The 11,645-nt window shown below is 32.4% G+C and overlaps 2 protein-coding genes across 2 annotated transcripts in view; one reads left to right on the top strand and one right to left on the bottom strand.

The window, feature by feature from the left end:
* Positions 1 to 211: 211 nt before the first annotated feature.
* On the top strand, positions 212 to 7,167 carry Smox (Smad on X). Its single transcript, XM_066296176.1, has 8 exons — positions 212 to 569; positions 3,447 to 3,649; positions 3,739 to 3,865; positions 3,918 to 4,081; positions 4,156 to 4,333; positions 4,420 to 4,625; positions 4,900 to 5,044; positions 5,281 to 7,167. The coding sequence occupies exons 1-8, from the start codon at positions 370 to 372 to the stop codon at positions 5,402 to 5,404; spliced, it is 1,347 nt and encodes a 448-aa protein (XP_066152273.1). The 5' UTR covers positions 212 to 369; the 3' UTR covers positions 5,405 to 7,167.
* A 1,050-nt stretch (positions 7,168 to 8,217) lies between these two features.
* Positions 8,218 to 11,645, bottom strand: part of p47 (NSFL1 cofactor p47) — a 42,145-nt gene continuing 38,717 nt past the window's right edge. Inside the window, exons 5-8 of the mRNA XM_066296188.1 lie at positions 11,331 to 11,460; positions 11,154 to 11,268; positions 8,800 to 8,884; positions 8,218 to 8,732 (exon numbers count right to left, since the gene is read on the bottom strand). Of these exons, the coding sequence (XP_066152285.1) occupies positions 8,513 to 8,732; positions 8,800 to 8,884; positions 11,154 to 11,268; positions 11,331 to 11,460 (550 nt within the window). The 3' untranslated portion in view covers positions 8,218 to 8,512. The remainder of the gene's footprint in view (positions 8,733 to 8,799; positions 8,885 to 11,153; positions 11,269 to 11,330; positions 11,461 to 11,645) is intronic.

Genomic DNA, 11,645 nt, shown 5'->3' with positions numbered 1-11,645 from the left:
TATAATAAAAAAAATCATAACCATTTAAAAAGCAATATCCCTAACGTTTTTGTAATTTTTTTGCTTTTATTGAGTTGCAAATCTAGTACTGTCAAAGCTTTAATTACATATTTTCTTAGACATCAACTATTTGTTTGAGGTTATAAATTGTGATTCAAGTCGAGGAAAATTATCCCGCATGCTTATAGATTTGCTGTCATAGCCATGTCATTGTCAACTGGATAAAAGACAGACAAACATGGTTGCCGTGCTATAAAAATAATAAATAGACAATAAAAAAAATCTTTTAATAATTAATAAAGAATCGGGGAGAAATCCCGGAAAATTCGACCGGATTTTTTGACATTTAACAAATATCGCAAATACGCAATGAACGGAATGCTGCCGTCATTCACCCCACCGGTAGTGAAACGTCTCCTGGGCTGGAAAAAAGGTTCAGATGACGACAAATGGTGTGAGAAGGCCGTCAAATCGTTAGTGAAGAAATTGAAGAAATCCGGGGCTTTGGAAGAGCTGGAACGAGCCATTTCTTCGCAGAACCACAACACGAAATGCGTGACAGTGCCAAGGTAATGTTTCCTTTTGTCTAGATCAAGCTCAACCTGAAGATCAAAGTTTAAGGTCACATTATAGATTTGTTTGCCCCTCACCGCGCCGCGTCTGGCGTGGGGCTTGTGACCTACCCTAATTGTCTGGAAAATGCCAACTACCAATCGAATTATTGTGGGCTCTACTCTATTCATTATAGGAAACTGTATTTTATTTAATGATAATAATTTTTATATTTGAGATTGGTCAGGGGTTCTAATCTGTGATTTTGAGTTTAATTAATACCTGCTTATATTTTTTGGAGATACATACATATATATACTAATAAACTGCTTGCAAAGTAAAATATAGGCTCAACCAATCTACAAGGGCCATAGAGCTGAATTTATAGATTGGTATAGTACAATACAAGCATAACATAAAGCCAATTTTATAAATTGAGGCAGCACAACATAGGCATAAAGCTGAAGTTACAGATTGACAAAACATAATGTTTACATGATGTTATTTGCAATATAAAAATGTTGTAATATCTATTTTTTCAAAAATCTAATAGAGATACACAAAAGGGAAGGTGAAGCAATCAGTAGTATGCTACAATATGAGAAAATAAATGTTTCATTAATAAAGAGAGATAAATAAAATCTTAAAACAGTAACGAAAGTTCCTTGAGAATAATATACATTTTTCTTTTTGACCACAAATGTTTGAATAACATTTAAAAATATTCTTAAATGTTATATATGTTGCATACTACCTTCTGGCTTGAAGACATCTAATAGCAACATTTAGAAAACAAGAATTTTTTTACAGAATCAGTAGGGTTTGAAATTTTAAACAGTGGTTGAAACAGTACCAATTTTATTACTAATTTTATTAAATATGTTAGTATTACATACATATTTGTTTCATTGTTACAGATATTTTATATCTACTTTAATTCTTAATTATATCCAGTATACTTCAAAAAAATCAATCTGAGAAATTGGCAAGGAAGGTAGAGGACAATGTGAATCTTTCAAAACTTTGCAGTCAGTAATGCCATTTCATATGTGGTTGAAAATAAAATAATAATTTTTTTTAAAGTGTTATCAAGCATAAAAAATAGAAATTAAGTGATAATAGGCCTTTTCAGAAACGACGATCTGATTTATTGAAAATCTACTGATTAGGACCAATCCAATACAGATACTAATAATACTAACTAATATTCTGTCATTACTAACTAAATTGTGAGCAATAATAGCCCCTTCTCATAAAGTGAAGAGTCACAAGCTTGTGTTCTATGGTCAATTCACCCACTTCTTTATAAGTACATAGAGTCTTTTCTGTATGCTTCTGTGTCCTTTATTATTTTTTTAAATGGCAATCATGGCTCTCAAATGATTTAAAGAACCTCTACAAGATGCACGCGGATAAATCCCCAGCATTGACTAATTAATAAATGCTGAGGGCCCCCAAAATGTCTTTCTAGAGCCTAGAATTAACTGCACGCCAACAAAATAATATATGCGCGAACATTTAACAAAAGCAAAGTTTCTGAGTTGATACAGAAACCCATTCTTAAGCTTTGACACTACTGTCTGAACTTGAGATTTGTACTGTAACGCAACGGCAAAATAGACGTCCATAAACCCCACTGAGTCAAGAATCAAGACAGATTGATTCATTTTTTTTTAACAGATAATTCCATGGCAGTTCTAGAGAAAAAAATAAAATCAGTCATCTTGAAGCTAAGTTGAAGGGCCTCGTTCTCATATCAACTAGTTATTGAAATTTCTACTCTAGGGCACTACATCAACATTTCTGAATAGGATTACTAAATATTTTCCCACAAAAAACTTTGACAGATCATTAGCATACAGAAAAATTAAAAGAGTGTCAAGTTGGATTCCTAGGGCGTTCCTTGTCTCAAATTAACATTTTGGTTCATCTCAAGTCCATTAAGTGCAGATAGAAATCGTTAATGTCTATGGCAAATGTTGGACTTGTAAAAAATATCCAAAAAGCACAATCTCTCATGACCTTTTTGCTGCCCTCAACCAAATGCAAGGTGATTTTTTTTATGATTAGTTCCATTTATGTTTAATTGAAATGAGATTAGTTGAACTGATCAGATTTAGTGGAATCGAAACTGGTCTTTGAGGTGCTCTAGTTAATAAGACGCAAACGTGGAACGAGGTTTAGCAGCGCAATTGCTATTCAGTTTCAGTATAGTGAGGCGGTTAGATTAGGAATTGAAGGAATTAGGAAATGTTGTTCATTCTAAATTTTAGTACTCATTATAAATCTATTTTGTAAATGAATTTACGTGACGCTATCTAAAATATCTATGAGAATTGAAAAAATGATAATTAAAAAAAATTATTCTAAGAGGAAATCCGATTTGATAAAACTTGGAGTTCATTAAGCTTAAAAAAAATACAAAAATCAACAATAATTCACGTTTTTTTTCTCAGAAATTTTCCTGAATGTAATTGAGAAGAAAATGCTCTTAATAGGTTTTTCCTAATTCAAATCTTATGTCTCCTCTGGGTTTGATTTCCCACGGGTTATGAGATTCTATTAGGAAAAAATATTGTGAATATTGGCAACATATTCTCGAATGTTCGCGAACATTATACATTTAAAAGAATTTAGCATCTCTTGTGTTGCTAATTTAAGTTACGAAGCGTTGTTGCTAATTAGAGACTTCAAAAATTTGCATTTTTCTTTCTAGTAAGAAATTTACATTTCGGTATATGAAAGTTGTCTAAGAGCATTAACCAAAGAATCTTCTTGCCTATAGTTGAAATATTAGATTAAGCATATTTGATTATTGCAAACCTCAATAAGTAAACTTATCATAAATTAAGTACGTTAATAATATATTACGTCATCTTATGTCTTAATTTCAGAGTAAGGCCAAATGTTGACTTGGGAAATATTCAGCAACAACGAAAAGGTCTTCCTCATGTAATATATTGTAAACTATGGAGATGGCCGGAGTTACAGTCGCACCACGAATTGCGAGCTTTGGATCACTGTGAATATGCGTATTCTCTTAAAAAGGATGAAGTTTGTGTGAATCCTTATCATTATACAAGAATAGAAAGTCCTGGTACGTCGACATAAAATTCTGTAATTATCTACGATATATTAATTATATTTGATGTAGTGAGTGGATATATAATTTTTTTTGCTTTTCAGCACTACCTGCAATTTTAGTACCTCGACAAACTTGTGATGAAAACAACATATTCCCTCATTCCTTAGAAGATTTAAGCACCTCAGTACCCGAGAATACATCTTTTCCGCATAATACAAATTCATTAGGGTAAGATTACTTTTCTTTTGCACTAAACGAACTATTAGGTATTTGCATACAGGATTATGCAGCATAGCGGTGGTTACATGGATTCAGTTGGAATTTGCCCAAACGGAACTCCTACTGGCATGGAATCTCCCTTGAGTATTGTTCCCCCCACTGAAACCCCACCGCCAGGTTATATGTCAGAAGATGGCGACCCAATTGACCCTAATGACAATATGAGTAAGATCCATAAATTATTTTGATACATTTTTTAAATGAAATTATCATTAATAATTATTTATAATTCTTTCCAGGCTTGTCAAGACTCACACCTAGTCCTCCAGTAGATGCGCAGCCTGTAATGTACTGTGAACCTGCGTTCTGGTGCAGTATAAGCTACTACGAACTGAATACTCGCGTTGGGGAAACTTTTCATGCCAGTCAGCCCTCAATTACAGTAGATGGGTTTACAGATCCCAGCAATTCCGAAAGGTGAGTCTTAATAACTTATGATGAAATATTTATTTTTTCAGTTTCGGGATTGTAAAAGTTTCTTTCATAATTTTAATTCTATCTAGGTTTTGTTTAGGATTACTATCAAACGTAAACAGAAATACTGTGGTAGAACAGACGCGGCGTCATATTGGTAAGGGAGTGCGGCTCTATTATATTGGAGGCGAAGTGTTTGCGGAATGTCTAAGTGATTCAAGCATTTTCGTTCAGTCTCCTAATTGCAATCAGAGGTACGGATGGCATCCGGCGACGGTTTGTAAGATTCCTCCGGGTAAGTTCCAGTTCCACTTCACATAATTTGTTCATCTAATATAAAGCCAAATGAATTCATATAAATAAATGTTTGAATGCAACTAGATCAGTGTACTGACAACTTTAGGTGACCAGAAAAGATGAACTGAAAGATAAATTCCATGGAAACCACGAGACTGACAGGTACTCTGTCCTTATTTCCACGTTTCCATGGATATTATTCTTTTGGTAAAGTTTTCATGACTTTGTTTTATGGATTAACAGGATTTTAATAATATGAATGTTTCTTTCAGGTTGCAATTTGAAGATATTCAACAATCAAGAATTTGCTGCCCTGTTGTCTCAATCAGTTAGTCAAGGATTTGAGGCCGTGTACCAGTTGACAAGAATGTGTACAATCAGGATGTCATTTGTTAAAGGATGGGGTGCTGAGTACAGGCAAGTTTTTTGTTCGTTGTTTTTCTAAAATAATTCTTAGACGGCCTATTTATCATTATATTAATATCGTTAATATTTCAAAACTTGATATAATGTAATGACATTTAAGGTGTTGTCATAAGCAAGTTCTAACATGATGTCGTTCGAAAGTTTTTATCAATTGTTGGAATATCATTATCCATTAATTAATCCAATACATTAACAATTATTAACCGGTATATTTTATTTAATTTCAGACGTCAAACGGTCACATCAACTCCATGTTGGATAGAACTTCACTTAAATGGTCCTTTACAGTGGCTCGATAGAGTGTTAACTCAAATGGGTTCCCCGAGATTACCATGCAGCTCGATGTCCTAATCACATAAATTTGTGTTTTCTATAAAGGCAGGTGTACGGTATTAACGTTTCTGTTAAGAGGGATAGAGAAGTTTTAACGGAAAACATACTATTGGACAATTTTTACGTGGTTTGCATAATTTTTGAGGCGTATGATGTCTGATTTGGTATACAATTAAGTAGCCGAGAACGTGAGGTTTAAACCGACAATGCATCACAGTTGTCAATTGTCCGGGTTATGAGTCAGGTCGGCAAATTATTAATTGCTACAAGAGAGTGTCATTGAAAACTAGGGTTTTAATTTACACGTAGAGTAGTTTTTTGTCATAGACAATCCGTGATACAGATCTAAGCCGGAACTGGATATTCATATGAAGTTGTTCCTTATATCGTTTAAATGAACTAATTTACTTATAGTGTCGTTGAAGTGGTAACAGTGGAGTTATTCTAATATATATAAATGTTACTGCAATAAAAATTTTTTAATATTTTGTTATTAAATGTGAAGTCTAGACTTTCTATTGATAAATCCAAAACATTTTGAAGTGATAATCCAGAACTAACACTGTTGTATTATAGAGCGGGGGAGATAGGACGTCTTCAAATGAATACCTACCCGATTTAGATCTGATCTTGTAGGGTTCCATGTTTTCAAAATAATAATTCAGTGAAAATACATTTGACATTAATAATAGTTATTATTTTGATAACAATTTATTTGGAACAATCTGTAGGTTTATGTATTTATGACTTTTTTTTGAACACAGTGTAAGTTTCATTACGTTGAATCAAGAACAAAGACTATTAAAGTGTTGTGATTTTCAAATACTTTTTTCCGCTGTTAATTGACTTTTTATAGCTTTATATTCTTGTGTTTTAAAATTTTACTAAAGTATCATAGAGAAGTTTATTTTAACCGCATTGTTTTGAACTGTTGCTACTACAATGATTAGTATTATTTTATTAAGAGCTTTAATTATTTGGCCATGGGGATAAATTAATAAGGTTTTAAAAACCCTGGCAACTTTGCCTATTGGATCATTTCTTGCATCATTTATCTAGTTGGCAAAGTTACTAGGAGTTTGAAAAATCGGGCCTAAAAGTGCTTGACACATATTTGGAAAAAATCAAATTTTCGGTGCGACACAATATTTTTTGTTAAAAAAATGTGTACTGTATTGTTATCTGATGTAGTAGCAATCCGCTGTTGTTAATTATTTGCAGCTTATTTTGCAAGTGTTGTTTAATGTTATCTCCAAAGCCAGTTTATATGTTTATACGGGGGTGCTATGATTTAAAAGAGTTATTAAGGTACATCTTGGCTAGATGTGATTTATAATAATTATTTTTAGTTAAGACTATGTGACTTTTATAACTAGTATATGCATGGTTTAGTTGCGTGATATCGATACTTACATGAGTATTTTGAACAGTAGTTTACTGTGCTAAATGTAAACACGGATTATTGATAAAATTTTCATTCACTCAGTTCCTCCTTTAAGTATCTACAAATTACTGCCCATTAACAAAGGCGTTGCCAAAGGCATCGTAGCAAAACTCAGGTACTCGTCGCAAAGATGAATATACGTAAGATTTATTCTTTTAAAGAATATACAGCTCTAATACAGAAACATAATAGAAGTATATTTTAGCCATAAACTGGAAATTTTATTAATAAACCTTATTGTTTTAATCATTATTGTATAGTCGTAGATTATAAAGCAACTACCAAACTATATGATGTATTTTACTTTTTTAAGTGTAATATATATTGATTTACGAAACTTCGAAGAAGTTTGATTGTGTCTGGTGGTTCAAGTAGCCGAGTTATTCAAAACGAACCAATGGCAGAAATGACAGACATTGAAGCTGTAACTGTACTGTTCACCCAGGTAATTGTTAGAACAGTATCAAATGGAAATTTGTAAAAAAAGTGAAAGAAAATGGATTGTACCAATTTAAGTCCTTTATAGTTCTGATTTTGTAGTTTTTGGGAGAGGGTATCGTTATGATAAATATTAGATTTTATTGAGTAGGTCAGAGATACATTTACTGAGCTCTATTCTACAAGAATTTTTACTTTTTACTTATAGAAAGGCATAATATAAAATACACTAAATTTATCCTGTAGCCCACCACTCCTTTATTATTTAAGACATTGAAGTAGACTAAAAAAAAAACAAAAAAATATGTCTCCAACATAATTCTTTCAACAACACAAAAATCATCAATAAAGAAGCTTTCTCTAAAAAGGTGTCGCGATTCTTGAAGTTTTTTTTTAATTTAAAAGTTATTTACCATAAAATTGTGGCATATTTTTCATTTAAATAGATAACTGTTGTAGTTCGAAAATGGTGAATTTTCGGATATGAATTTAATATTGAGAGTTACGTTGTTATGTACCCCATAACTTGATAACACATGTTACAAAACCCAAGTGATCTTTATATGTATTTATATAAGCCTTGTAACTTAAGCCAAAATAAATAGATAAAAAGGAGAAAGAAACATTTTTCTCCCCTCCCCAAGATGTCCTTTGCCGTATTAAGATTTTTTACTTTTAACAAATCAAAGTACTCCTCTCATAAACGCACACATTTCATTTATTTAACCAACACAACATTGTAGGCACTTCTCTAATGATTTGGAAACCATTAGACATTCCATGTTAACATTGGAATCGCAGACACCCTGTAATCCTGATACACTAAAACTCAGGAAATTTATCACACCGTGACGTACGAGCTCACCTATTGGTATTACTTTTCACTCTAGCATACATTTTAGATGGTTTTCTCTGTTAAATACATAACAAAAAAGGAAATAATGCAAAATTGTTTTTATATGTTTATAATAAATAGCCAACAAAAATTTAGTTGTGCACATCCTCTCAGTTATATTGGATAATTATCAAGTACACAATTAGATACTTTTAATCCCTAAAGATAAGCATTAAATAGCCTTAGATAAATTATCAAAATTCGATTTATCGCTTGGATGAAGCGACAAGTAAGACTTCAACACTAATGAAAGGTGCAGAATAAACACATGTTTTCAATATTCTTTTTCCTTTACCGTTTCCTAAACAATAAATTTCCAATAACATACAATCCAAAAAGTTATTATTGTCTACGAAAGTTTTTGCATAATAGAAGAATTTAGGAGACCGGCGTCTTTCAACGTTAGCGAATCGTCCAGAACTTTGGAAGGATAAGTTGACAAGAGGTGGAAAGGCTGTGTTTCGTACTGAGGCCTGGCATTAGTAATGTATTGTCGAACTTGAGCTACTGTGTGTCCCTGATTGAATTGGCCTATTAGTCTCGATCCGTCCACCAATCGAATTTGTAAACTGTAAAATTATGATTATTGCCAATTCAAGCAGGCATATTTTGGACATAAAATTTAAAGTTACTTACCTAGTAGTTGGCTCAGATGAATTTAGGTTCAAGAGTTCTTTGGCGCGGGCTTCATTGGCGGATTTATCTTCTGAGCTCTGTGCACCTGCAACCAAGACATGCTTTAACGCGTGTAAAATCTAAGTCACTAATATGAATAGTAAGATGTAGGCGAGATCTAAAACGTCTTATGCCACTTTGTTATTGTTGCAATTGTATTATTTTATAATGTAAATTAAATTGATACAAATTGATAGTTAACCAGGACACCAGAGTAAACAAAAACAATAAACAATACACGGCGTTTCATAATAATAGATCATTATACAAGAAAACTAAACACAGATTCTTTGACAATAAAGGAATGTAATGGTAGCAAACTGGATTATCGTTTCTCAAAGCTTTAAGAAATGCACTGGCAAAACAATTACAGGATATTTCAAAATATTACCTTAAATTTTTTGTGCCACATGAAATGTATCAAAACAAATTATATTTGTAGTTTCAAGCTTTTTATTGATAAAATAAAGCACTTCTTATTGTTCAAACTTAATTTGACCAGTTGTGATAGTTCTGTTTAAAATTGTGCAAATTTTTACATTAAGACACGATGGTTATCCAATGTAATTTGAATTTGTGATTTATTAATTTGGTACAAAAATGAATTTTTTATAATGAGTATGACCCCTTCTTGCTGCTAAAAAGACTTGGCAATCAAGTTATCAAAGACGTCTTGGGGAATTCCATTCCATTCTTCAATTAGGGCATTTTCAAGACCTGAAATAGTTCGAGTTGGTAAATTTCTGATTGCAACACGTCTTCCCAAAGAACTCCAAGAAAGCTCAATTCGATTTCCACCTAGACAATTAGCAGGCTATACTATTCTCTCAATATTAATTTCATCCAACCAGTTGTTCACGATAGCGCAATGTGGACGAACATTGTCGTCCATAGATATGAATTGATTACCTATTGCTCCAGCATGCGGCATTATAATAAGTTGAAAAATTTCATTAAGATACATGTTGACGTTTAACGGATCATTGTCAATGAAATAAAGATCTGTATGCCCGCCAAGACTAATATCAGCGCATACCATGATATCGCCACCTTCAAAGTAAGATCTTTCTATGATAAATTCATGATTATTTCGTGTTCTGGATTCACGCCAAATCAGAATACGTTGATTATCCGGTTCTAAAGTAAACCTAGACTCGTCACTGAAGAGTAGCCGACCCCAGTCATTACGGGTCCGATTTCGATAAAGTTCAGCCCATGCTCTTTTTGCTGTTTTGTGTTCTACAGTCAGTGAAATACACACCATTGGTTTTCAAGCATACAATCCGACATTGTGGAATATATTTTTTATAATTTGAGTGGACACAAGCCTTCCGGTACCACGGACAAACTCACTTCTTAGAAGTGTTGCATTAACATTGCGGTTTCTTCGCGCGAACAATTAGGGAAATCGGTCTTTCCTGTGATTGCCTGTTGATGGTCGACCTTTTCCCGGTCTTTTAATATTTCCTGTTTCACGAAATCGATTCCACAATCTTGAAGTTACACTCTGGCTGACATTAAACACTTGGGCAACATGTGCCTGCATTTGCACAGCTTCAAGTTGCCCTATGGCTCGCCATGCCTCAATTTTCATCAAATCATGTTACTCGTTCATTGAAGGAATAAAAAAATAAAAAAATTGCCCACCACTTATTCCTGAGTACAAAAATTTGATTTATACCTACGTAGCTCTTAAATGCACTTTTATACTCTTTGTGAAATTCAAGTTAAAACCTTTAAAATCGACAAAGACCTACCGTATGCATTATTTTTTTGTCTAGTCCTGTAAAATTATTATTATCCTAAAGGAAATAAGTGAATAAAATTGAATTTAAAAAATTGATTTATAAATAACATAATATCCCCTAATTGTTTTGAGTAGTGTACATACATAAATCGAAAATGAACCTTAACCCATATATTTCTTAGTTTACTAAAATAAAATTTATACTTTCAGATGTCTTCACGTTCAAAGAATTTGCACCTATAATAGCTCGGAATTGGGTCCCTGTTTTAGCACAAAAGGGGATGGATGTGCACATTAATTTAAGTAAAAAAGAAAATAAAAATGGAAATAAACAATAAAGTAATATTCAATTTAGTTTCAAGGTAACTCTTTGTTACATACTTGAAAGAAAATTGTAATTCGGAGGTCACACAATCACGTACCAAGCATTAAGAAGAAATGAAAAATAATTATAACCTAACTTCCTCAGCACTATTTAAAATAATTTTGTAAAACTCTTTTTAATAGTTTTATTTAAAAATCAGCTTTCTAATAAAAAATAGTAGAAATAATTAATTAATAATCTCACCAACAACAACAGGTGCTGGACTCCCCAAAGTGTAACCATGTCCTTGAAAGGGTTTAGCTTTTGCCTTTGGTGGTTTGTACTGATCTCCACGATGATCCTCCATTGCTAGGTGAATCTAAATACCAAAAACGAAATCAATGAAATATATAACTATTTGACAAAAACTTAAAAAATTACTTCAGTTGTTCCTCTTCTCAATTCGTTAGGGATTTCACCCCTTCTAATGCTGGATAAAAATTCACTATTTCTCGGATCAGTATACTCTCGTAATTCTCCATCATTTATACTAAATCCATTTTGCCATAATCTGTAAAAACCAAAGAAAATTTTCAATCAAACTATCTATCCATTTAAGGAGAATACAGACTACCTCAGATTAATATGTTTAATAAAGCAATTTGAAAATTGCAATTGGTTCAATTTTTATTAAAGCCAAAAAAGTTGCAAAATGTACTGTGAATGGAATGGTGAACATTAATATTCAAAATAATT

Source organism: Euwallacea fornicatus, chromosome 24 (assembly GCF_040115645.1).
Source record: "Euwallacea fornicatus isolate EFF26 chromosome 24, ASM4011564v1, whole genome shotgun sequence".
NCBI classification, from domain to species: Eukaryota; Metazoa; Arthropoda; class Insecta; order Coleoptera; family Curculionidae; genus Euwallacea; species Euwallacea fornicatus.
The sequence above is the reverse complement of the archived record's forward strand: the minus strand, read 5'-3'. Positions and strand labels throughout refer to the sequence as shown.